At 42.3% G+C, this 25,215-nt stretch overlaps 7 protein-coding genes across 7 annotated transcripts in view; 3 read left to right on the top strand and 4 right to left on the bottom strand.

Annotated features, from left to right (window-relative positions):
- The window catches only part of LOC104671261 (histone H3.1t-like), a 43,975-nt gene extending 40,314 nt beyond the window's left edge, over positions 1-3,661 (top strand). The window contains exon 3 of the mRNA XM_030928663.1: positions 3,281-3,661. Within this exon, the coding sequence (XP_030784523.1) occupies positions 3,281-3,620 (340 nt within the window). The 3' untranslated portion in view covers positions 3,621-3,661. The remainder of the gene's footprint in view (positions 1-3,280) is intronic.
- A 4,099-nt stretch (positions 3,662-7,760) lies between these two features.
- LOC104671053 (histone H4) lies at positions 7,761-8,205 on the bottom strand. Its single transcript, XM_030928766.1, has one exon. The coding sequence runs from the start codon at positions 8,110-8,112 to the stop codon at positions 7,801-7,803; it is 312 nt and encodes a 103-aa protein (XP_030784626.1). The 5' UTR covers positions 8,113-8,205; the 3' UTR covers positions 7,761-7,800.
- Positions 8,206-15,660: 7,455 nt separating this feature from the next.
- On the bottom strand, positions 15,661-16,100 carry LOC104670908 (histone H2B type 1-M). The gene has a single exon (XM_010374273.2). The coding sequence runs from the start codon at positions 16,098-16,100 to the stop codon at positions 15,720-15,722; it is 381 nt and encodes a 126-aa protein (XP_010372575.1). The 3' UTR covers positions 15,661-15,719.
- Positions 16,101-16,318: 218 nt separating this feature from the next.
- LOC104670912 (histone H2A type 1-J) lies at positions 16,319-16,792 on the top strand. The gene has a single exon (XM_010374286.2). The coding sequence runs from the start codon at positions 16,399-16,401 to the stop codon at positions 16,783-16,785; it is 387 nt and encodes a 128-aa protein (XP_010372588.1). The 5' UTR covers positions 16,319-16,398; the 3' UTR covers positions 16,786-16,792.
- A 3,348-nt stretch (positions 16,793-20,140) lies between these two features.
- Positions 20,141-21,488, bottom strand: LOC115896898 (histone H3.1). Its single transcript, XM_030928763.1, has one exon. It carries the CDS (start codon positions 21,355-21,357, stop codon positions 20,947-20,949), a length of 411 nt encoding a protein of 136 aa, XP_030784623.1. The 5' UTR covers positions 21,358-21,488; the 3' UTR covers positions 20,141-20,946.
- Positions 21,489-22,690: 1,202 nt separating this feature from the next.
- On the bottom strand, positions 22,691-23,318 carry LOC104670922 (histone H2A type 1). The gene has a single exon (XM_010374289.2). It carries the CDS (start codon positions 23,236-23,238, stop codon positions 22,846-22,848), a length of 393 nt encoding a protein of 130 aa, XP_010372591.1. The 5' UTR covers positions 23,239-23,318; the 3' UTR covers positions 22,691-22,845.
- Positions 23,319-23,480: 162 nt separating this feature from the next.
- On the top strand, positions 23,481-24,534 carry LOC104670933 (histone H2B type 1-F/J/L). Its single transcript, XM_010374297.2, has one exon. It carries the CDS (start codon positions 23,539-23,541, stop codon positions 23,917-23,919), a length of 381 nt encoding a protein of 126 aa, XP_010372599.1. The 5' UTR covers positions 23,481-23,538; the 3' UTR covers positions 23,920-24,534.
- Positions 24,535-25,215: the final 681 nt, after the last annotated feature.

The raw sequence follows: 25,215 nt of genomic DNA, 5'->3' as shown, positions 1-25,215 counted from the left end.
TAAATATTTGTTATTTAAATTAACTACTTAATGCGTTATACATAATTAGATTAATTTATGATGTATTAACATATTTAAAGTATAATATAAACATAAAATATTTGTAAATTAGTTATAAAGAAAAAATTACTTATATTAAATAGAGGTTGGCTTTCTGCTTGATATTTTATGTACATTATCTCCATTGTTGTTTTTTATTAATTTTTTTTTTTTTTTAGATGAAGGTCTTGTGATGTTGCCCAGGCTGATCTGTGACTCCTGAGCTTGCACAATCATCCCACTCCTGGACTCATGCAATTCTCCCACCTCAGCCTCCAGAGTAGCTGGGACTACAGGCAGGTCACTGAGCCTGGCCTCTATTAATTCTTACAGTAACTCAAAGAGGTAAATACTGGAGGGGCTAAGGGATGTTTCACAGATAACCAACTGACAAAAGGCAGGATAATGGGAGAAATTTAATAATGTGCACAAGGGAGAATTACAAAGTGATTACCCCAGTCCTCAAAGGGGTACAGGTTCTGTAACTTTTTTCATAGGGGAAGGAGGAGATGGGAAAGGTAGACAATTCCTTTGAGGGGCAATAAAAGATTGTTATGGAGAATAAATGGACCACAGAAAGAAATTAGCTTGTAAATAATTGTCTTCGTAATTTATGTATTTATTTTGAGATGGAGTCTTACTCCATCACCCAGGCTGGAGTGCAGTGGCATAGTCTCCACTCACTGCAACCTCCACCTCTGGGATTCAAGTGATCCTCCTACCTCAGCCTCCCTAGTAGCTGCGAACACAGGTGGGCACCACTATACCTGGCTAATTATTTTTTTTTTTAGACGGAGTTTTACTCTTGTTACTCAGGCTGGAGTGCAATGGTGCAATCTTGGCTCACTGCAACCTCCGCCTTCCAGGTTCAAGTGATTCTCCTGCCTCAGCCTCCCAAGTAGCTGGGATTACAGGCATGCACCACCACCTGGCTAATTTTTTGTAAATTTTCTAGAGATGGGGATTCACCATGTTGGCCAGGCTGGTTTTGAACTCCTGAGCTCAAGGGATCCACCTGCCTTGACCTCCTACAGTGCTGGGGTTATGGGGAGGAGCCACGGCATCTAGTATGTCTTGGTAATTTAAATGAGACTGAGAGGAAGGCATTATCTTGAAAAATCCATATTCAGTCTTCTTTTCTGCAATGAGATAACTAGGGAGGGGATAGAAGGCAATTCTGTTTCTTTTGTTAAGAAATTTTCTTGGTCCGATTAGGACAGGTCAGAGTTCCTTTGCATGTATAGGAAAGAGAAACAAGACGAGGTTAGAGGGGCTTTGATTCTAAAGCTTAATTCTGAGGCCTTTCAGTGTTCAAAAGCGCTCAGCATGCCCAAGAACCACATTTTGGGGAATCATTCTGCACCCCAACAGTACCATCAGTATCCTGATCTAACTTTGTAGATGAGCAAAGATTTAAAGAGAATAAACAAGTCACCTCGTGTCTGATCGGTAACAAGTCAGCTCGAGTCTGATAGGTAAACATTTAAACTAAAACCAAAGTTTTCTAATTCCAGAGTTTCAGCTCTTAACTACTTTGTAAACAAAGAATTGAATACTAAGAGATTATATTAGAATAGTTATAGGAGTTTTATAATTTTCATAGGGGTTAAAATAATTTCAGAGTGGCCGGGCGCAGTGACCTCACACCTGTAATCCCAGCACTTCGGGAGGCCAAGGTATGTGGATCATGAGATCAGGAGTTCAAGACTAGCCTGACCAACATGGTGAAACCCTGTCTCCACTAAAGATACAAATAAATTAGCCGGGTGTAGTGGTGAGTGCCTGTAATCCCAGCTACTCAGGAGACTGAGGTGGGAGAATCGCTTGAACCCGGGAGGTGGAGCTTGCAGTGAGCCGAGACTGGGCCATTGCACTCCAGCCTGAGTGAAAGGACAAGACTCTGTTACAAAAAAAAATAAAAATAAAAATTCAGAGTATAACCCTGTATTTACTAATAAGAAAGAAAATTAAATATACGGAAACAAAGTTGTTCCATAATGGTTGATAACAAATCTTTAATTGGATCATGTAAAAGTGTCTTTTTTAAAACCTACAGGCGTCCAAGTGCGGTGGCTCACGCCTGTAATCCCAGCACTTTCGGAGGCTGAGGCAGGCGGATCACGATGTCAAGAGATCAAGACCATCCTGTCCAACATGGTGAAACCTGGTCTCTACTAAAAATACAAAAAATTAGCTGGGCGTGGTGGTGCATGCCTGTGCCGCGCTACTCGGGAGGTCGAGGCATGAGAATTGCTTGAACCTGGGAGGCGGAGGTTGCAGTGAACCGAGATCGCGCCACTGCTCTCAAGCCTGACGACAGAGCGACACTCCATCCCCCTCCCAAAAAAAAACGCCCGCCCCACACACAAAACCTACAAACACCAATTTTCTAGTTATAAGAACTTGTTTTAAGGATATTAATTCTATTCCAAATAAGTCCTAACGCTAACGCAATTATTATCAAAATCTCGAAGAGATTTTTATTCAAACTTCACAAAAGGTCTCCAAAGTTGCCCAGAAACCTTGGTGAAACAGATTAGGAAATTTGGAAAGGAAATAATGAGGAGACCGGCAGTACCAAATCAAGGGACCTCTAATTAAATTTTAAATATTAATGTAATAAAAATTTAAAGTTTGGTGTAATCATACAAATTTCAATATTGGTCCCAAGCATAGAGAAAAAATAAATTTATTTTGAATGTTGAAAACATTATTCTCAAAATACAGCGGATTAAAAAATTGCTGGGGAACTGATTAAAACTGTATTGATAATTCCTAAGAAAGACACTATTTTATCTCTTTAATAGAAATTGATTAAACTGTAATCAATATAAGGAGGTTACAAAACGCCATATACACACTGTATACATTTTCTTGGAAAAACATGTGCAACTACTTTGCAAAATACGTTATTAACTAGCACTTGTGATCTCTGTGTGATGGGATAACAGGTTGTACTTTCATTTCTTGTCCTTTCTTGTGTTGCCCACAGCGTTGATGTATATCTTCTGCGTTCAAAAGCAATTTTTTAAAGCCTTATAACGTGGTAACAAAATACTTTGCACATTACAAAATTCAGAACACGGAAACAAGAAGCTGGCCTTTTTTCCCTATTTCGGTTTGGCCCTTTCGATTCCCCTCCCCCACCGGGGCGGGACTTCCCGCCGACTTCTTTCAGGTTCTCAGTTCGGTCCGCCAACTGTCGTATAAAGGCGCTGCCTCAGGCCAGAGTCCTCACAAGGCGTTGTGTGCGACTCGTCTTGCTCATCATGTCCGGCCGCGGCAAAGGCGGGAAGGGTCTTGGCAAAGGCGGCGCTAAGCGCCACCGCAAGGTGCTGCGTGACAACATCCAGGGCATCACCAAGCCGGCCATCCGGCGCCTTGCTCGCCGCGGCGGCGTGAAGCGCATCTCCGGCCTCATCTACGAGGAGACCCGCGGGGTGCTGAAGGTCTTTCTGGAGAACGTGATCCGGGATGCTGTGACCTACACGGAGCACGCCAAGCGCAAGACGGTCACCGCCATGGATGTGGTTTACGCGCTGAAGCGCCAGGGTCGCACCCTCTACGGTTTCGGCGGTTAAGCTTCCTAGTCTATCCATAAAAGGCCCTTTTCAGGGCCCCCACTTTCTCATCTGAGGAGCCGTGATGCATTGTTTGCCCAGATTCTCTTTACTGTTTGTCCGCACTTGCTGAGTTTGCCCTATCGGAGCATGCGTTCCTCCCTAGTCGCTGTAAGTAGGTATCGGTCACTAATCGCTTTCCAGTACCAGTAAATGCAAAACAATACAGCTTCTTTCAGCTTTCAGGTATTCCAGGGCTTACTGACATGGGGTGTCGCGCAGACCGTAGTGCAGTGTCATGGCTCACTGTAGCCTCCCGATTAGCTGGAACCTCGCGCTCGCCACCACGCAACGCTAATTGTTTTTCCAAAGACCGGGTCTGCGTATGTTTCCCAGGCTAGTTTCGATATCCTGGCCTCAAATAATCCTCTCGCCTATACCTAGTGTTGGCATTACAGGAGTGAGCCACCACACATGGCCACGATACTCTTGTTGAGGTTTTAAAGTTAGTTATATTTAAGTGCCAATTTTCGCAGTATAGCTGGGGAGGAAAGTCAAGCAGTTGTTACGTTTCTGGCACTGTAAACCCAACTGCTGAACACAAGACCTTCTTATGCAACAACCTTTAATCTGTGAACCGTAAATAAGTTTAGTTTATCGGGTTTGGCCCAATTCTTGAGAAAGGTGAGAATTTGAATCCTTGAGTAGAAATATGTAGCTTCTCAGTACAACAAAGAATGATCACAACAAAGACTAACTTACCCTTTGTTACTGAACGTGGGTCAGAGCTTTACCGCTGAGAATTCCTCAGCCTTTGAGTGTTCTTATTTACAGTTGAAGTTGATAAGATGGTATTAAAAGTGAGATTCCTACTAAGTAAACTTAAAGGCCTGAAGGACCAGTGATTAATGGGAAGTGCTAATAAGTCATATTTGAGGTTATCCAACCCGAGATTCTGATTTAATTGGTTTAAGGACACCATCACCTTGTAGGTTAGATTTAAAAAATAATAATTGCGTTAAGGAAAGAATCTGTTGGTATTTAAACAGAAAATTTTCCTTCCTGATTCTTACATGCTGTCACTTAGACAAATCTCTGGTCTACATGGCTGGATCTCTTTCTGCTAAATTCTGTGCTACCCTGTGAAAAAGAACTGAGATTAATAAAACGGTAGTGAGAACACAGGGAAAGATAAAAATCATAGCAAGCCTATCCAGTCATGCTGTAGTCATCCTCATAAGGATAGGGAAGGATCTTGCCTTTCATTTACCACACAAAGTGTGAGTACAAACTTTAGAAAGATAGGATACTACAGGAATAATGAAGATGTCTCCACTGGCAAAAACTGGGTGAAAAAATGCACTTGACACAGGTCTTTCCTATGGCTTCATAATAGACTAAGATTTAATTACACGATTGCTGGCTGAATCTAGAGTACTAAAATGTGGCTGTAAGAAAATGTTGCTGTCTGGGCCTGGTGTCATGCCTGTAATCCCAGCAATTTTGGAGGCCAAGGCTGGCAGACAGACTTAGGCCAGGAGTTGGAGACCATTCTGGCTTACATGGTGAAACCCCATCTCTACTAAAAATACAAAAAATTAGCCAGGCGTGGTGGCACATGCTTGTAATCCCAGCTACGCGAGAGGCTGAGGCTGAGAATCGCTTAAACCTGGGGCTCAGAGGTTCCAGTAAACCGAGGTCATGCCTCTGCCCTCTAGACTGGGTGACAAGAGTGTCACACACACACACAAAAGATTGCTCTTACCCAGGGATGATGGTCAGATGCAATTAAGGGTTACAGGCCTGGCATAAATGAGTAATGCTAAGTGTTTCACACTGAACATACTGTTGTCAGTATCCTAAGTGCTTTTTATTTACCAATTTGTTTATACTTATTGTCTTTTTTTTTTTTTTTTTTTTTTTTTTTTTTTTTTTTTTTACTTTTTGTGGTGAACAGGGTTTCACTACATGGCTTAGGCAGGTCTCCAACCCCTGGGCTCAAGCTGTCCTCCCACATCTACCTCCCTAAAAGCTGAGATTACAGGCGTGAGCCACCTGGCCCAACTCATTTACTCCTTACAACAACCGTTAGAGCTAGGAACTATTTTTATCATCATCACATAATTGTTTACAAAAAAACACAGAGGCTTAGAGAGCATATGCACCTCAACCCAAGATCCCACGACTAGAATATGATTGTTACAGATTTGATTGCAAATAATCTGCTTCTTATGATTGTGCTTAAATTTTTCACCATGTCACATTGCTTTGGTGGTGTAAAGTTATAAAACATTTACGTCTTAACTTTAAAAATGTATTTTTGGCCCAGCGCGATGGCTCATGCCTATAATCCTAGCACTTTGGGAGGATGAGGCAGTCAGATTGTTTAAGACCAGGAGTTCGAGACCAGCCTGAACAACATTGTGAGACCCCTTCTCTACTAAAAAATACACAAAAATTAGCTGGGCATGGTGGCCTGCATGTATAATCTCAGCTACTCCGGAGCCTGAGGCATGAGAACCGCTTGAACCCAGGAGGCAGAGGTTGCAGTGAGCGGAGATCCTGCCATTGCTCTCCAGCCTGGGTGACAGAGTAAGACTCTGTCTCAAAAAAAAAAAACTCTATCTATCTATATATATATATACACACACACACACACACATATAGATATACATAGTTAAAATATATATATTATTTTTTACATCTTAAAAAGAAACATTATCATTTATATCCAAAAAACTTATTTAGGCCCACTTAGCAATTCCAGATCTGACAAATTTTGGGGATTTAAAACTGTTTTTCATGTAAAATACAATTTTTTTCCCTTAACAAAAATTCCAATTAAAAAAAGTATAATTTAAATTTCCCTGTGGTAATTACTTGGACTACAAAGTTTTGTACTTTTGCTTTAACTGAATCAATGCCACTATTATTGTCCTTCCAGATCTTTTGATATCACCAATTACACATCCATCATTTTCATGATCATAACAATGAGTGACTGAGCCTCACCAAAAAAAAAAAAAAAAAAAAAAAAAGCTTTACTCACTGGATTTCATTTATGAACTTAAACTCCTACAGCTCTTTCAATAAATCAAGTATCCAATGCCAGATGAATGGATAAAGAAAACGGGGCATATATACAATGGAATACTACTCAGCCTTAAAAAAAAGAATCTTGTCATTTCTTACAACATAGATGAAACTGGAGACCATTATGCTAAGTAAAACAAACCAGACACAGAAAAACAAAAACTGCATGATCTCACTTACATGAGGAATCTAAAAATGTTGAACTCAGAGTAAAATGGTCCCTGCCAGAGAATGAGGATGGAGGTATAATGGGACTCAAGAGGTATAAATTCTGGAGATCTATTTTAAAGCATGGTGACAATAGTTAATGTACTTTATACTTGAAAATTGCTGATAGTAAGCTTTATATGTTCTCACCACAGAAACTGAGATGGATGTTAAGCTCGATGTAATCATTCCACAATGAATATATGTCAGATCAGATTGTACATGTCGTAATTTGTCATACCTTAATCAAAGTGGAGAAAAGTAAAAAATTCTCTTAAAATCCCTTAAGAGGCCGCACGTTAGGAGGCCGAGGCGGGCGGATCACGAGGTCAGGAGATCGAGACCATCCTGGCTAACATGGTGAAACACCATCTCTACTAAAGTAAATACAAAAATTAGCTGGGTGTGGTGGCGCATACCTGTAATCCCAGCTACTCGGCAGGCTGAGGCAGAATTGCTTGCACCCAGGAGGCAGAGGTTGCACTGAGCCGAGATCGCGCCACTGCACTCAAACTCGCTGACAAAAAAAAAAAAAAAACACACCAAAATACTTGTGGATTTAGGGGTTTTTCAAAAACGATTTCCGATTACCACTGTCAAGCTCGCTACAGGGACTACAGGAGTTACTGGTACTGCACATTCCGTGTTTAAGTATTTTCCCCATTACGTAAACAAGCTTATGAATTTTGAGCAAGTTTAGACCACATTACAGCTCGTAATTAGTTCTACCAACAGTGACCGCCGGTGAATGATCACGTGTGCCGCTGTCTTCAGAAAACTGCTCGCCCCAAAACTGACTTAGAAACAAGCAAAATTCCGGCCGTACCAATCCAGTGTTACCACTCCTCAGGTGAGAAAGTAGGGGGCCTGAAAAGGGCCTTTTACTGTTAGAAAATGAGGCTCAGCCACCGAAACCGTAGAGGGTGCGACCCTGGCGCTTCAGCGCGTAAACCACATCCATGGCGGTGACCGTCTTGCGCTTGGCGTGCTCCGTGTAGGTCACAGCATCCCGGATCACGTTCTCCAGAAAGACCTTCAGCACCCCGCGGGTCTCCTCGTAGATGAGGCCGGAGATGCGCTTCACGCCGCCGCGGCGAGCAAGGCGCCGGATGGCCGGCTTGGTGATGCCCTGGATGTTGTCACGCAGCACCTTGCGGTGGCGCTTAGCGCCGCCTTTGCCAAGACCCTTCCCGCCTTTGCCGCGGCCGGACATGATGAGCAAGACGAGTCGCACACAACGCCTTGTGAGGACTCTGGCCTGAGGCAGCGCCTTTATACGACAGTTGGCGGACCGAACTGAGAACCTGAAAGAAGTCGGCGGGAAGTCCCGCCCCGGTGGGGGAGGGGAATCGAAAGGGCCAAACCGAAATAGGGAAAAAAGGCCAGCTTCTTGTTTCCGTGTTCTGAATTTTGTAATGTGCAAAGTATTTTGTTACCACGTTATAAGGCTTTAAAAAATTGCTTTTGAACGCAGAAGATATACATCAACGCTGTGGGCAATACAAAAAAGTGACCGGGCTCAGTGGCTCACGTCTGTGATCCCACCATTTTAGGAGGCCAAGGTGGAAGTGTACCTGGACGTCAGGAGTTTGAGATCAGCGTGAGCAAAATAGTGAGACCCCCATCTCTTCCAAGAAAACAATTAAATTAAATTAAAACATTAGCCCAGGGTGGTAGCGCTTACATTTTAAGAGACCCTCTTTTTTCACATATACATATTAAAAAAAAAAAACACTACAGTAACAACAGCCTGTTATCGCCATTTTCCCATCACACAAAGAGCTCTACTGCTAGCTAATAAGATATTTTGATGAGCAGATAAATGCACATTTTTTTCCTACAATATGTATGCAGTATATGGCATTTTACAACTTCGCGCTGTTATTTTAATCAATTTCCCTTATCTAAAGAGTTTACAAAGAGTGATTTTAATGTCTGCTTATTGTTTCTCCTCCTGAATTCTCCATACTAAAGTGTTAACCAATTCCCTAGGAATTTATTAATCAACAAGATTTTTTAAATAATTCATCTTCTTCCTGCTGATTAAGTACCACCTTTAACATTATACATACTCAGAACTATTACCAAAATTCTATTCTGTCTATAATTTAATCAAGATGGTTTGCAAAAGGGAATCTTTGTTCACAGTTAAAAGTTTAGAAAATTCACATTAGGGGCCGGGCGCAGTGGCTCACGCCTGTAATCCCAGCACTTTGGGAGGCCGAGGCGGGCGGATCACAAGGTCAGGAGATCGAGACCACGGTGAAACCCCGTCTCTACTAAAAATACAAAAAATTAGCCGGGCGCGGTGACGGTGCCTGTAGTCCCAGCTACTCAGGAGGCTGAGGCAGGAGAATGGCGTGAACCCGGAAGGCGGAGCTTGCAGTGAGCCGAGATCGCGCCACTTCCCTCCAGCCAGGGGGACAGAGCGAAACTCCGTCTCAAAAAAAAAAAAAAAAAAAAAAAGAAAAAGAAAATTCACATTAGGAAAATTTTTAAAAGCAGTAATTTATATCTGCTTAATATTCCATCATAGGAATTTTCTAGGTCCACTTTAACAATATTTCTAGTATTTCGCAAAATGTGCTTTCTAATTTTCTTTTTCCTATGTTAAAGGAGAACTGTACAAAATTTACTTCCTGAGGAAAATGTAGAATTGAAGTGCTTTGTCACACAAGATGCAGATTTTAAGGTATTTTGATGACTGTTACTACATTTTCCTCAAAAGCTTTATTCCATTCACTTTTGCCACCAGTAACTGTTCTTGTGTATGTTTACCATCACTGAGTGTTATGGTTTTTAAATTCTATGTTACATTCAGAATTTACTTTTGGTTTTGTTGATTGAGTCTTGAGTTAATGAACTAGTTACCCAGCAAGATTTATTGATTTCTTTATAAGTAATAAATTATCATCTTTAATATAAGCTTGTTTAGGATGGGCGTGGAGGCTCATGCCTGTAATCCCAGCACTTAGAGAGGCCAAGGCAGGCAGATCACTTAAGGTCAGGACTTCGAGACCAACCTGGCCAACATGGTGAAACCTTGTCTTTACTAAAAATATAAAAATTAACTGGGCATGGTGTCACACGTCTGTAATATCAGCTACTCAGGAGGCTGAGGCAGGAGAATCTCTTGAACCCGGGAGGCAGTAGTTACAGTAAGCTGACATCACACCACAGCATTCCAGGCTGGACAACCAAGCGAGATTCCATCTCAAAAAAAAAAGAAGGAAAAGAAAAGAAAAAAAAAATAAGAAACCTATAAACTTTATTTTTTCCTGTAAAAACTGGCCACAAAGAAATTATTTAACTTACCTTGTTTGACTGTAAGTCGTAAGACCACCATTCCATGTACAAAAGAAATACTGCACAGACAGCCCAAGAATCTAGACAGGTCTGGCTGGGTTTCCCCACTCAGTCTCTTAGCATTAGGTCATACTCTTTATGTCCAATCATATTTCTTCATAGTTGTCCATACTTTGTTGAACCTAAGCATAAAAATGGACAATTTCCCCTGTATCTTTAGGTCTTCATTCTGAAGGCTCCTGTGTACATGTTAAATAAATGTATATGCCTTTCTTCTATTAATCTGCCTCTTGACAGGATTTTCAGTGAAGTTTCAGAGTACAAAAGGAAAGCTTTCTCTGGGCCCCAACAAGTTCAATCATACAGTCAAGGATTCAATCAATCCTGCCTACATAGTGAAACCCTCATAAAAGCTCTGAATACCAAGGTCAGTGAGTTTATTGGTTTGTGAACACATAGATATCCTAGGGAGGTGACTGCTGGTTCCACATAGACATGGCACAGAAGCTTTGCTTTCAGGACCCTTCTAAGACTTGCCCTATGTGTCTCTTCATCTGACTCGTCCTGATTTGTATTCTTTATGATAAAACTATAATCATAAGGATAGCACTTTTTATATTCTATGAGTCATTCTAGCAAATTATTCAACATGAAGGGGTAGTGGGAATCCCTGGATTTATTTGAAGCCAGTTGCTCAGAAGAGCAAGTGGCTTGGGAACCCCACTTGCAGCTAGTGTCTGAAGTTGGGACAGTCTTGTTGGGAAATGTGCCCTTTAACTGGTGAGGTCCAGCTAACTCCGAATAATTAGTGCCTGAATTGAACTGCAGTACATCAGTTGGTGTCCAAATAATTAGAAAGCAATTCTTGTACGTAGTTAAAAATTTAGGAAATTCAGATTAGGCAAACTGAAAAATGTCTATAAATCACAGTCCAAAGATTATCCTATTAACTTTATGATATCTGTCTACTGAAATAGTCATCTTTTCATATATTTAATATTTTTTACATGCATGGATACACTGTGAAATTCTTTTAACTCTAAAGAAACTGCAATCCTGACACAATTTAAAATGTAATTTCTTTGTTTTTCAGTGTTTTCATGTAGATATTTACTTTGGAGAATAGTGAGGAACTCAGCCTCTGCAATGGAACAAACCTAGACTTAAATTGTGACATCGTTGCAGACACTTTGCTGTTTATGTCTTAATTTCCTCATCTTTATAATGAGAGTAAAGGCAATAAGAGTTACTCCACAGGAAGCTGTAGGAAATAATGGAGATAATTGAGCAAAATGGCTGGACTAGCTTAGTAATATCTCACTAGTCATACATATATAATTTATATTTATTATTTATTGATTAATATTTTACTGATATTCAATTACTTAACTTTTTGTATAGATTTAAATTCACATTTATGCTATTTGCACTAGTCCAAATAAAGTACTTAACAATTTTTATGTCATTTACATTTCTAATATATTTGAATAAATGCTTAGAGTTTTATGTTTTGATATAACTTCTAAAGCAGCTATTAGAAGATATTAATAGCTAAAATAAAAATATAATCAAATGAAGACTTTTTTTTTTTTGAGACAGAGTCTCACTCTGTTGCCCAGGCTGGAGTGCAATGGCTCGATCTCAGCTCACTGCAACCTCTGCCTCCCTGGTGCAAGCGATTCTCCTGCCTCAACCTCCTAAGTAGCTGGGATTACAGGTACGTAACACCAGGCCCAGCTAATTTTTTTTGTATTTTTAGTAGAGACAGGGTTTCACTATGTTGGTCAGGCTGGTCTCAAACTCCTGACCTCGTGATCCACCCACCTCAGCTTCCCAAAGTGCTGGGATTACAGGCGTGAGCCACCGTGCCTGGCTGAAGACTCTTTTTGAGGCCTGTTCTTCATTTCCCACTTCAAACATCATCACAATAACAATAAAGAGAATATGTTTATACATACAGTTAAAATCAAGACATATATAGTAAACAGATTTAAGATATGAAAGAAAAACATTGGAAAACCAAGAAGATAACTAAGAGAGTAGAAAGTTTGTCAAAGTATGTCATTAATTTTGTCAGGAAGTCTGGTTTTCCTGGAAGCCTCATGTGGGAGGAAAAAATTATTTTCCCTCTACACTTCTGAGTTCTCAGCTAGAGCTCTTGTGACAAAAGACAGATTAAGAAGAGAAAAACAAACAAGTTTATTAACATGTGTACAGCACATGTCACAAGAGGGAGTACCCAGAAATGAGTAATTAAAAAATGTGACTTAAAACTCCAGTTTATATACAGCATCTTTAATAAGATCAATAAGTTTTTAGAGAAATTAAAAGACAAAGGAAAAGGATTTTGAGTCTGTAGGAGTAACAAATTGTGGGAAGGCAAATATATAGTAAACTAATGGTAGATAACGGCTGTTTAATAAAGTTGTTATGCAGATTGCTCTGGTGCCCTCTCTAGGCTGATGAGTCGTCTCTGGTGATTATTTTTTGTCCTCTCTGGTAGAGAGGGGAGGAACGACACTTCTGCACATTTATGTCCTGCTTTTAGGCAAATAGGGAGAAGGCAGAGAGTTTTCTTGTATCTGCTTCTTCTCAGTGGCCCTCAACTGAAATAATCTTTATGTCAATGTGGCATATTTTGGGGTGGTGTGTCATGCCACCCTTCACTCAGAAAAAGCTAGTCTCTACCGAAAAAGAGAATCCAGGCTGGGCGCGGTGGCTCACGCCTGTAAATCCCAGTACTTTGGGAGGCCGAGGCGGGCAGATCACGAGGTCGGGAGATTGAGACCATCCTGGCTAACATGATGAAACCTCGTCTCTGCTAGAAATGCAAAAAAATTAGCGGAGCGTGGTGGCGGGAGCCTGTAGTCCCAGCTACTAGTGAGGCTGAGGCAGAATGGCATGAACCTAGGAGGCGGAGCTTGCAGTGAGCCGAGATCACGCCACTGCACTCCAGCGTGGGCGACAGAGCGAGACTCGTCTCAAAAAAAAAAAAAAAAAAAAAAAAAAAAAAAAAAAAAAAACAATTGGGGCAGGGCACAGTGGCTCACACCTGTAATCACAACATTTTGGAAGGCCAAGGAAAGAGGATCACTTGAGCACAGAAGTCTGAAAACAGCTTCGGCAACATGGTGAAACACTGTCTCCACCAAAAAAGATACAAACATTAGCTGGGCGTGGTGGCCTGTGCCTGTAGTCCCAGCAACCCAGGAGGCTGAGTTGGGAGGATTGATTGGGCTTGGGGAAGCCAAGGTGCAGTGAGCGGTGATTGTGCCACTGCACTCCAGCCTGGGCAACAGAGTGAGACTTTGTCTCAAAAATAATAATAATAAACAATTTTGCCAAGATTTCTGGAAAGTATTTTCCTACTTTTTTTTCTTTTCTTTTAGATGTAGTCTTGCTCTGTTGCCAGGCTGGAGTGCAGTGGTGTGATATCAGCTCACTGCAGCCTCTGCCTCCTGGATTCAAGCAATTCTCCTGCCTCAGCCTCCCAAGAAACTGGGATTACAGGAGCATGCCACCACACTCTACTAGAAACCGATTCCGCAAAATATGGAGTTTTGACATACTGAACTGAAGAAGAATCCTGAAGGTCTTTCTGAACTTCCTCCTATTCCTGTCTCATTTCTCTATCTGAAATCACAAAATGAAGTTGTTCTCTGAAATTCCCTTATCTCTCTAAAGTATAGACCTGCTAAAGAAGAAAGCAATTACCTCTGGTCCCTTCTCTGAGTCTTCCTTAACTGAAAACTCATATTGCAAGAAGACTGAAGTCTGTTAACACACTGAGACAAACCTTTGTCACAAACCGTTGTCTGGTCTGTGGGCCAAACAGACTTTGTCCTAGGCTGTTATATGTTATTCAAGTCTATTGAATTCCCCTAAAAATCACTTAATACCCTCTAAAATAATCCACACTTATCCATCTCCCTTTTCCCTAAGAAAAAGGGTATGTAATCATCTCTATTCTATTGCTTGGGGCATGGATGGGGGGGAGGGAGAGGCAGTAATCACTGATTCTCCCCCATGCACATTAATAAATTTGTATGCTTTTTCTCCTATTAATTTACCTTTTGTGAGTTGATTTTTCACCAAACCTTCAGAGGACAAAGGGGAAGTTTTCCTTTGGATTCTACAGTTTCAATAGACAACCAAAAGTAAAAGTTGGGAATTATGTAAATATGCTTCACTCTTTGAACGTATTATTCTTACTTATTCCATTAATGTTTATATGTCTTTTCTAACATTATGATAATTTATTGAATGGAACCCTAAATTGGAAATTCCTAGCATAAATCACACACATGTTAAAAAATATTTTTCAGGTTGGGTTTCTTTAAAGAAGTGTGAGGATTCAAAGGCTCTGGAAAAGCAATCTCAGTGCAGATGCCTTTTTAATCCTTCCAGGTATGAGTTTTCTCACAATTTTAAAAATTGATTTAAGCATAACTAGAATATTTCTGGCAATTTAATTATAACACATCTACAAAACACTCACTAGGTATTCACAGTAATATTAAGAGCAATTATTTTTTCCAGTTCATTTCTTTGATTTACCTGATTTTTTAATTTTATTTATTTATTTATTTATTTATTTATTTATTTATTTATTTATCTGTTGCTCAGGCTACAGTGCAGTGGCACAATCACGGCTCGGCTCACTGCAACCCGTCTGCGGGTTCAAGCGATTCTCCTGCCTCAGCCTCCCTAGAAGCTGGTATTACAGGCACCTGCCACCATGCCCGGCTAATTTTTGTATTTTTGGTACAGACGGGGTTTCTCCATGTTGCCCAGGCTGGTCTCAAACTCCTGATCTCAAGTGGTCCGCCCGCCTCGGACTCCCAAATGGCTGGGATTACAGGCGTAAGTCACCGCGCCTGGCCTAACCCTTCACATATTGATTTATGACTTTACCTATAACTTCTACTTCCCTAAAATGTATAAAACGGTTGCATTCTGACTGCCTCAGAACCACTTTCTCATGGTCTTGGGGGGTTGTGTCTTCCCTAAGCCACGGTCACTCATACTTGCTAATAATCCTCTTTAAAATATTTTGGGCCAGGCGCAGAGGCTCAAACTTGTGATCCCAACACTTTGGGAGGAAGCAAATGTATCACCTAAGGTCAGGAGTTCGAGACCTGTCTGACCAACATGGCGAAACTCCCTATCTACTAAAAATACAAAAATTAGCAGGGCATGGTGCCACACGCCTGTGGTCCCAGCAACTCGGGAGGCTGAGGCAGAAGAATCGCTTGAACGCGGAAGGTGGAGATTTCAGTGAACCGAAATCGTGCCATTGCACTCCAGGCTGGGCAACAGAGTGAGACTCCACCTCAAAAACGAAAAACAAAAAACACATGTGTGTGTACATTTATATGTACGAAGCGAGTCCCAAAGGGTACCTAAGGGGAGACAAGCTAACAGTGAACTGGCTCTTTCTTGAGAAACGTGGACGGCTCTGAAAAGAGCCTTTGGAGTGTGGGTCAGAGCGGACCTGTAACTGCAGCGAGGGGCTCACTTGGAGCTGGTATACTTGGTGACGGCCTTGGTACCCTCGGACACGGCATGCTTTGCCAACTCCCCGGGCAGCAGTAAGCGCACGGCCGTCTGAATCTCCCTCGAAGTGATGGTCGAGCGCTTGTTATAATGCGCCAGGCGTGACGCTTCTCCGGCGATACGCTCGAAGATGTCGTTGACGAAGGAGTTCATAATCCCCATAGCCTTGGAAGAAATGCCGGTGTCGGGGTGGACTTGCTTCAGCACTTTGTACACGTACACGGAGTAGCTTTCCTTGCGGCTGCGTTTTCGCTTCTTTCCATCCTTCTTCTGAGCCTTGTTAATAGCCTTCTTGGAGCCCTTTTTAGGGGCTGCAGCAGATTTCAGTGGTTCAGGCATGGTGAAAAACAGAACACAACAATCCTAGGGTTGTTTCGTCCTCTTTATTTAAACGCTATTATGCAAATTAGGAGTAGAATAGGTCACTGCTTATTGGTGATTATCCGTGGATGACGTCAGATGCCAGTTTTGCCCAATTAAAATAGGTATCCTGCATAATTGAGTCCTATTGGTCTAAATAAAAATAAAACGTCAGCCAATCGAACAGCTTCCTTTTCGCGCCCAGTAGAGGCTATAAAAACTGCGTTTTTCTACTTTCGTCTGTCCTTTCTAACAGTATAGATATAGGCCTTTTGCCATGTCTGGGCGTGGTAAGCAGGGAGGCAAAGCTCGCGCCAAGGCCAAGACCCGCTCTTCTCGGGCCGGGCTTCAGTTTCCCGTGGGCCGAGTGCACCGCCTGCTCCGCAAAGGCAACTATGCCGAGCGGGTCGGGGCTGGGGCGCCGGTGTACCTGGCCGCGGTGCTGGAGTACCTGACCGCCGAGATCCTGGAGCTGGCTGGCAACGCCGCCCGCGACAACAAGAAGACTCGCATCATCCCGCGTCACCTCCAGCTGGCTATCCGCAACGACGAGGAGCTCAACAAACTGCTGGGCAAAGTCACCATCGCACAGGGTGGTGTCCTGCCCAACATCCAGGCCGTGCTGCTGCCAAAGAAAACTGAGAGCCACCACAAGACTAAGTAAAGACCGAGTTGAAAAGCGCATAGAAACAAAGGCTCTTTTCAGAGCCACTTTAATAATCATAAAAAGATGACACGAGTCCGTTTTCAGCTGCTTCACCACTAGACAACACACTCATGGCGTTTCGGTTTTAATTTTTAACCTCTGTGTACGTTGTCAGAATTAAAAAAATTTTTTTTTAACTCCTTAATGTAGATAATAACAAGGTACCTTTGCTAACACCTATTTTCAGGGGTTTTGCCTTGGTGGCCAGGTTGGTCTCGGACTCATGACCTCAGGTAATCCACCCGCCTAGGCCTCCCAAAGTGCTGGGATTAACAGGCGTGAGCCACTGCCAGGCCAGTTTGTAGTATCTTAAGGCATTTTACTGGGACACAACTTCGACAAAAATCAGCATCTTAACTGGGAGTTACATAGTAGATACTGGTGGGATTTTATTTATGATTCTGGGAAATTGGGCTGTAAGGAATGTAGTATAGTATTCAGTTTTTAATATGCTTACTAGGAAAAGTATATGGATTGCTACTAGACATATTTCTCTACAGTTTCATAGTCTCTAGATTGAAAACAGGGGGCCGGGCGCGGTGGCTCAAGCCTGTAATCCCAGCACTTTGGGAGGCCGAGGCGGGCGGATCACAAGGTCAGGAGGTCGAGACCATCCTGGCTAACACAGTGAAACCCCGTCTCCACTTAAAAAATACAAAAAATTAGCCGGGCGAGATGGCGGGCGCCTGTAGTCCCAGCTACTCGGGAGGCTGAGGCGGGAGAATGGCTTGGACCCGGGAGGTGGAGCTTGCAGTGAGCTGAGATCCGGCCACTGCACTCCAGCCTGGGCGACAGAGCGAGACTCCGTCTCAAAAAAAAAAAAAAAAAAAAAAAAAAAAAAAAAAAAAGAAAACAGGGTAGAGTCCTCAGCCCTATTTCCTGGCCTCTAGGAAAGGAGCTACTCAATGGGTATATTTAAACAAAAACATGCAGTTTTATGTTTACCAATGTATACATTTGTTATGTTTTATTTTGTTTTCTATTTTTAATTTTTGCACTTACAAGAGTTTGGAATAAAAAAGAAAACTGGCCTTAGAAGCATTCCAATTAAGGGTCTTTCAAACATACACATATTCTGTAATGACCCAATAATTACATGTACATATGTTAGGGTACTGCTGAAATAACACGTTAAAAAATAATAGTTAACTTCATTGTATGTGCTCTGATATTTTTCTGTTTAATTCTGTATGTAATTAACCTTTTTGTACCTGAGTGTTATGTTACAAATGTATCCTGTAAACACTGTTACAATTAGTGAGTTAAATACTTAGTAACTGCCGGATAAGTAGATGGTCAAGCATAGTAGTCCAAGGTGGTGATGACTGATAGTAAGGATGGTTCTGAATACTTATTGATTCCAAGAGCACTAATAGGTGAATACCTACATTCGGAAAAAATATCTCTTCTGAGAAAAGCCAAAGGCTACTTTGAGTATAGTGAGGTCAGTTCCTCATGTTATCTTTTTTTTTCTTTTTTCTTTTTTTAAGACAGGGTCTCGCTTTGTCACCCAGGCTGGAGGACAGTGATACGATCTCGGTTCATTGCAACCTTCGACTTCTGGGCACAAGCGATTCTTCCACCGCAGCCTCCGGAGTATCTGGAACTACAGGCGCACACCACCACACCCGGCTAATTTTTTTATTTTTTGGAGAGATGGGGCTTCGCCACATTGCCCAGGCTGATTTCCAACTCCTGGACTCAAGCGATCCACCCGCCTCGGCCTCCCAAAGTGCTTGGATTACAGGCATGAGCCACCGCGCCCGGCCTGTTGCCCATATTTCTGTATGGGCATGTCAAGGTCCTTTTATTTTGGGCCTTGAAAAGGATTGTTATGCCACTTATGAGTTTTGCCATCTCAGGAAATTCAGACACAAGAATTATGTCCTTTTTTAAATTTATTTTTTGTTTGTTTGTTTTGCGTTTTTGAGATGGAGTCTCCCTATGACGCCCAGGCTGGACGGCAGTGGCGCGATCTCGGCTCACAGCAACCTCCACCTCCCGAGTTCAAGCGATTCTCTTGCCTCAGCCTACCGAGTAGCTGGGACTACAGGCACATGCCACCACACCTGGCTAAATTTTTTGTGTTTTTAGTAAAGACGGGGTTTTACCATGTTGGTCAGGCTGGTCATGACCTCCTGACAAACGAGCTTAGTTGGATGGTTCAGACTATTGTAATTCAGTGCATGGAGTGTTTTGAAAAGACATAGAGTATTCATTTCCACATATCTAGAACTACTCACTGTCCCCTGAATAAATAATTCCTCATGTAATCATAACTGGAAATTTAACTGGGAGTGTATTGGCTGCATATCTCCAGGAGAGGATGCCCTACCCAGTCGGCAAGAGTATTGATTAGTGAGCCCTTCCTGACTTATTACTAGCTTTTAGTTTCCCAGAACAGAAAGAAGGAATGCACTACTTACACACTCAACAATACCCATCGGTTTAGCAGTTGGCCCCACTAAGTGTCCGAGAGGCATTGCTTCCCTCCAAAATAGTGTATCTTCCTTTCCAGAAGAAAGCTAATTTCCGAGAGGGGAACACTCTACTTTGTTTTGCTTAGGGTGTTGATTCCAATTAAAAATATTAAAGCATTATTTTAATTTGTAAAATATTAATCATAAATTACTTATCGTTCTAAATTCCATATATGTGGAAATAATGATATCATGAACCCACACACAAGAAGATGTGGATGAGCAGATTGTGAATGTTGCAGTAGTGATCTGGATATCGAATTTCCAAAAAAGTGTATTAAGAATGTAGCCAATTCTAATAACTGAAGATACATAAATAGCCAACTGAAACAAGATAGGGAGTTAAAACTGCTTTTTAAAACTCAGTGTAAAAATACTATGATCTTTCCACTTACATCCTTCACAAGCTAAGCTGAGGAGAGACAGAGATAACACACATACACAAGCCAACTTGCCAGGGAAAGTCTTGAATACTTGTAAGAACGCTAGAGAGCTCACAGAAGAAAAGTTATAGAAATCTAGCATTCTAAATACAAGAATAGATGAGGTAAGGGCTTTCATGGCCCACAAGAAGCTGATTTCAGCACATCTAGCAAGCTGATGTATTTCTTTCATTTGAGATTTTCCATGTGGTTATCTTTCCTTACTATTATATAGCCATGCATTCATTCTTTTATCCAACAAATACTGATCAAAAGCTCCTATATTACTGGAGATATGCGAGTAAACAAAAGTTCCTCCTCTCATGAGCCCGTATTTTAGAACACACAGGCAATAGATCAGCAAACTATTGTACGGCATATAGTGACAAATTCTAGGGTGAAAAAATTAGGTGGGGATTATACAGATTTTATTTAGTATCAATGAGAAACCTCAATGAGAAGGTAACATTTAAGTAAGACTCAAGTATTTTATCCTGTGCTCAAAAAAATTATCACAGGATTCCCTACAAGGCAGTCTTAATTTTGGATACTCCTGACAGTTCAAAGTTTTAGCCACTGTCAGAAGTCAGATAAAACACTCTCTCACACATATATTTTTACATGGGGCTTCAAAGGGAATTTTCTCTGGTGGGCTTTCTCCAGAAGACTTTTAATCCCCCAACCACCTGTCATTAACTACACTTAAGTGGTTTAAAGAGGCCCAAAATTCGACTTGAAAATTTCAAAAACAACACTGCTTAGGAAACGGGGGGCGGGGGAGGGGAATGTTTTCACTTTAGCCAGCATGAGCTACATTACCCTGAATTTTTCCAACTTCAATTCAACCTTAGTTTTATTCTTGGCGTGTTGCCAAGAAATATACACACACTACAGCATAGGCTGGCAGAAAATTAGAACCACCATCCGGCCAAAAGCGGGCTGCGGAGTGGGCGGGTAACACATGAGGGAACTTTTGGCTACACCAAGTGATTGCGGAAAGCTCCCGGATTATTAAATGTTAAGATTTACAAAATTAGCATTTTAACAGGGATAGGCTGAGCCTTACAAAACAGATTGTATAACGTCTGGAAATGGACCCTATCTGCTATAGGCAAAACAAGTACTAGGAAGAATTTCTCAGATAAACAGATCTTTTCAGCGAGCACATGGGTGGCTCTGAAAAGAGCCTTTGGGTATGTAATCTGAGTCCTTGAGACTCAAGCCCTCTCGCCGCGGATGCGACGTGCGAGCTGGATATCCTTGGGCATGATAGTCACCCTCTTGGCGTGGATGGCGCATAGGTTGGTGTCCTCAAAGAGCCCCACCAGGTAGGCCTCGCAAGCCTCTTGCAGCGCCATCACCGCCGAGCTCTGAAAGCGCAGGTCGGTCTTAAAGTCCTGCGCGATCTCTCGCACCAGACGCTGAAAAGGCAACTTTCTGATCAGCAGCTCGGTGGACTTCTGGTAGCGGCGGATCTCGCGGAGAGCCACTGTACCAGGCCGGTAGCGATGGGGCTTCTTGACGCCGCCGGTGGCGGGAGCGCTCTTCCGAGCCGCCTTCGTAGCCAGCTGCTTGCGCGGAGCCTTGCCGCCGGTGGACTTGCGAGCAGTCTGCTTCGTACGCGCCATTCCTTCAGAACTAGATTCACTGAAGGACAAAGAGAAAGCTAGCCGCTTATTTATAGTGAGAGTCTGAAGCTGATTGGACAAAAAGTATGCTGAAGGCCTACCCAACAGTAACCGGATTGGCCAAGGACTCAAATTTTTGTTGCCCACCAATTCCTCTGAGAGTCTTAGCAGTTCACGGCCTCCATATTTTATTTTCTATTTTCGCTTTATAGTTGCTCACTATACCAGCGATTTCCAGTGGAAATAAATGAGAGCAATATAAGTAATTTACATTTAGGAGCAACATTAGAACAAAGCAAGAAAAGATTAACTTTTAATATTTTGCTTAATCAAATATGGCCAACATATTTCAGTATGTTATCAAAATTAAAATTGTTAGGTATTTTACACTTTTTGGCACTGAGTTTTCCAAATGCAATGTGTATTTTATATAAAATTCATGCTATGAAATTTCCAATGATCACTCTACAATTGACTAGTGGCTACAATACTGGACAAGACAGCCATATATACACCTCTCCCCTCAATTGTCTATTTTTGACCACTTAAATTTTTAAAACTTTTGTATTTTTTTAAACAAGAAAAGCTGATTCGCATGTGAGAAATTCAAGGCCTAAAAATGTCAAACAACCTTATGTGAGCTTTTCGCGTTCAGATTAAAGTAATTCCATTACAGCTTAACTTATTTTTCCAATACTCTAGAAACGTAATTCATTTTCTCTTAAGTATCTATTCCATTCGTACATCCAGATCTGATTTATTAAATCAGATTAAAAACATCAAGTCAGATATTTTAAAAGTGGGATTTACCATGCTGAAACAAATTAATAGTCATCTCTATACTAAGAAATCAATTTGTGTGGCTGGGGGTGAGAAAGCTCGGGAAATTTTAATTTCAATGAATTTTCAGAAAATGCTTCAAAGACTACCTGGCACCATAATTAACTGTTCTAATTAATCTAATTAGAAATTATTCTCTCAATCATTAATGTTCAAGTACAATCTAATTATTCTGATTCGAGAGATCTTTCTCAGAAATAAAGAATCCAAGTCGTTGATCTAGATTTAGATTAAACGTCGAATGTTGTTTGTCATTTACTAAGAATGCATTTGGCCCCAAAGCAGTCGTGTTTGCTTCCAACAATCTAAAAATGGTGGAGTGACAGTAAAACCCGACAGTGAACCACACAGAATATACTTGGATAATGCCAACTTAAGAAAAGCCAAATCTTCTTGTGTTAAGCTTAAGATGAAGGCGGTTTAATACTTCTAACGTTATCCACGCTTTTTAAAAAGCTAATGAGATTGCCACTACCTAACCAAGTCACCGAAGACTGATGTACGTTAACCTTTGGAGTGGTTTAGAAGTAGGCAAAGACGAGAAATCATATTAAAAGTAGTGCTCAGTTCTTCCACAAAATTGTAGGTGGCTCTGAAAAGAGCCTTTGGTTCCGTTGGGATTGAGTTGCTGCAAACTAATGCAGGCTTCTACTTGCCCTTCGCCTTGTGGTGGCTCTCGGTCTTCTTTGGCAGCAGCACGGCCTGGATGTTGGGCAGAACACCACCCTGTGCGATGGTGACTTTGCCCAGCAGTTTGTTGAGCTCCTCGTCGTTGCGGATAGCCAGCTGGAGGTGACGCGGGATGATGCGAGTCTTCTTGTTGTCGCGGGCGGCGTTGCCAGCCAGCTCCAGGATCTCGGCGGTCAGGTACTCCAGCACCGCGGCCAGGTACACCGGCGCCCCAGCCCCGACCCGCTCGGCATAGTTGCCTTTGCGGAGCAGGCGGTGCACTCGGCCCACGGGAAACTGAAGCCCGGCCCGAGAAGAGCGGGTCTTGGCCTTGGCGCGAGCTTTGCCTCCCTGCTTACCACGCCCAGACATGACAAAAGGCCTGTATCTATACAGTTAAAAAGGACAGACGAAAGTAGAAAAACGCAGTTTTTATAGCCTCTACTGGGCGCGAAAAGGAAGCTGTTCGATTGGCTGACGTTTTATTTTTATTTAGACCAATAGGACTCAATTATGCAGAATACCTATTTTGATTGGGCAAAACTGGCATCTGACGTCATCCACGGATAATCACCAATCAGCAGAGACCTTCCCCCTACCTCGTCCACATAGACTATTATATAAACAGAGGAGACCAAGTTCTTGTTTTCGTCTTGCCAGTATTATTTCATTATGCCCGAGCCGGCCAAGTCTGCTCCCGCCCCGAAGAAGGGCTCCAAGAAGGCGGTGACCAAAGCCCAGAAGAAGGATGGCAAGAAGCGCAAGCGCAGCCGCAAGGAGAGCTACTCCGTGTACGTGTACAAGGTGCTGAAGCAGGTCCACCCCGACACCGGCATCTCTTCTAAGGCCATGGGAATCATGAACTCCTTCGTGAACGACATCTTCGAGCGCATCGCGAGCGAGGCTTCCCGCCTGGCGCATTACAACAAGCGCTCTACTATCACCTCTAGGGAGATCCAGACTGCCGTGCGCCTGCTGCTTCCGGGGGAGCTAGCCAAGCACGCCGTGTCGGAGGGCACCAAGGCCGTCACCAAGTACACCAGCTCCAAGTAAATTCTCAAGCTCTTTGTCAAACCCAAAGGCTCTTTTCAGAGCCACTCACTATTATCTAAAGAAGAGCTGGTTCGCTCTTCCTAACGCTGGGGGCGAGGGGTCATAAATCATTTTGTTGGTCTATCTGCTAAATTAAGCTCTTTGAAAGCCTTTTCAAGTGAAATATACATGAGGTCCGTGCATATAGCTGCCAACACCATAGAGGGTCCGACCTTGGCGCTTGACGGCATAAACTACGTCCTTAGCAGTGTCTTGCGTTTTGCTTGTTCCGTGTAAGTCAAGCGCACCCGGGATCACGTTAACCGGAAATGCCTTGAGCATCCACGGGTTTCTAAAAAGATGAGACCAGTGATGCGTTTGACACCGCCCGGCCAGGCGGTGGGTTTGGTGACGCCTGGACGTTGGCGCAGCAACTTGCAGTGGCGCCCCCTTTGCCCAATCCCTTCCCACAGTTGAGCAAGCTGACATGATTTTAATGTCCGACAAAAGACCCAAGGTAAAAGCCAAAAACAGCACTAGGGAAGCAAGGCTGGCCTTTTTAATCATTCAGACTAAATTGGAAACTACTGGGCTGGGTGCGGTAGGCTTATGCCTGTAGTCCAAGCACTGTGGGAGGTGGAGGCGGGCGGATCGCTTGAGCCCAGGAGTTTGCAACCAGCCTCGGCAACATAGCAAAACCCCGGCTCTGCAAAAAGTACAAAAATTAGCCAGAAGCCGTGGCGCGCCCCTGTTGTCCCAGCTACTTAGGAGGCTAATGTGGGCGGATGGCTTGAGCCTGGTAGGCGGAGGTTGCCGTGAGCTGAGATCCGCACCACTGTACTCTAGCCTGGGCGATAAAGCCAGGCCTTGTCTCAAATAAATAAATAAATAAATAAATAAATAAATAAATAAATAAATAAAAAGTGATCAGTGAAAGTTAACACTTTGCCTTCTCCTAATTGTCAATACCTGCTAGCAAAAAGTGCCAAAGTAGATTTTTAAAAGTTTTTCTTGCTGTCACCCAAACCCAACTGTTTTTCGTATACTATTTACCATCAAATTTACTAACATTTTTAAAGCATCTGCTGTTCACCATGGGCCAGTCATAGTATTCTGCTATAGGTATGGAAAATCCTGAATGAGTCTCCCAGACCTTAATTCTCAATCATTGCTGGTGGCCCCACAAATTGGTAGTGCTTTCATAAAGGAAAATTTGGTAATACCTGTCAAAATTTTTAAAATGCACCTACTTTACATCAGAAATTTCACCCCTAGGAATTTACTATTTTTGAAAATATGCAAAATAACATGTACAGG

This window comes from Rhinopithecus roxellana, chromosome 4, assembly GCF_007565055.1.
Source record: "Rhinopithecus roxellana isolate Shanxi Qingling chromosome 4, ASM756505v1, whole genome shotgun sequence".
In the NCBI taxonomy this organism is placed as follows: domain Eukaryota; kingdom Metazoa; phylum Chordata; class Mammalia; order Primates; family Cercopithecidae; genus Rhinopithecus; species Rhinopithecus roxellana.
Note: the sequence above shows the minus strand (reverse complement) of the source record. Positions and strands in the feature narration are given on the sequence as shown.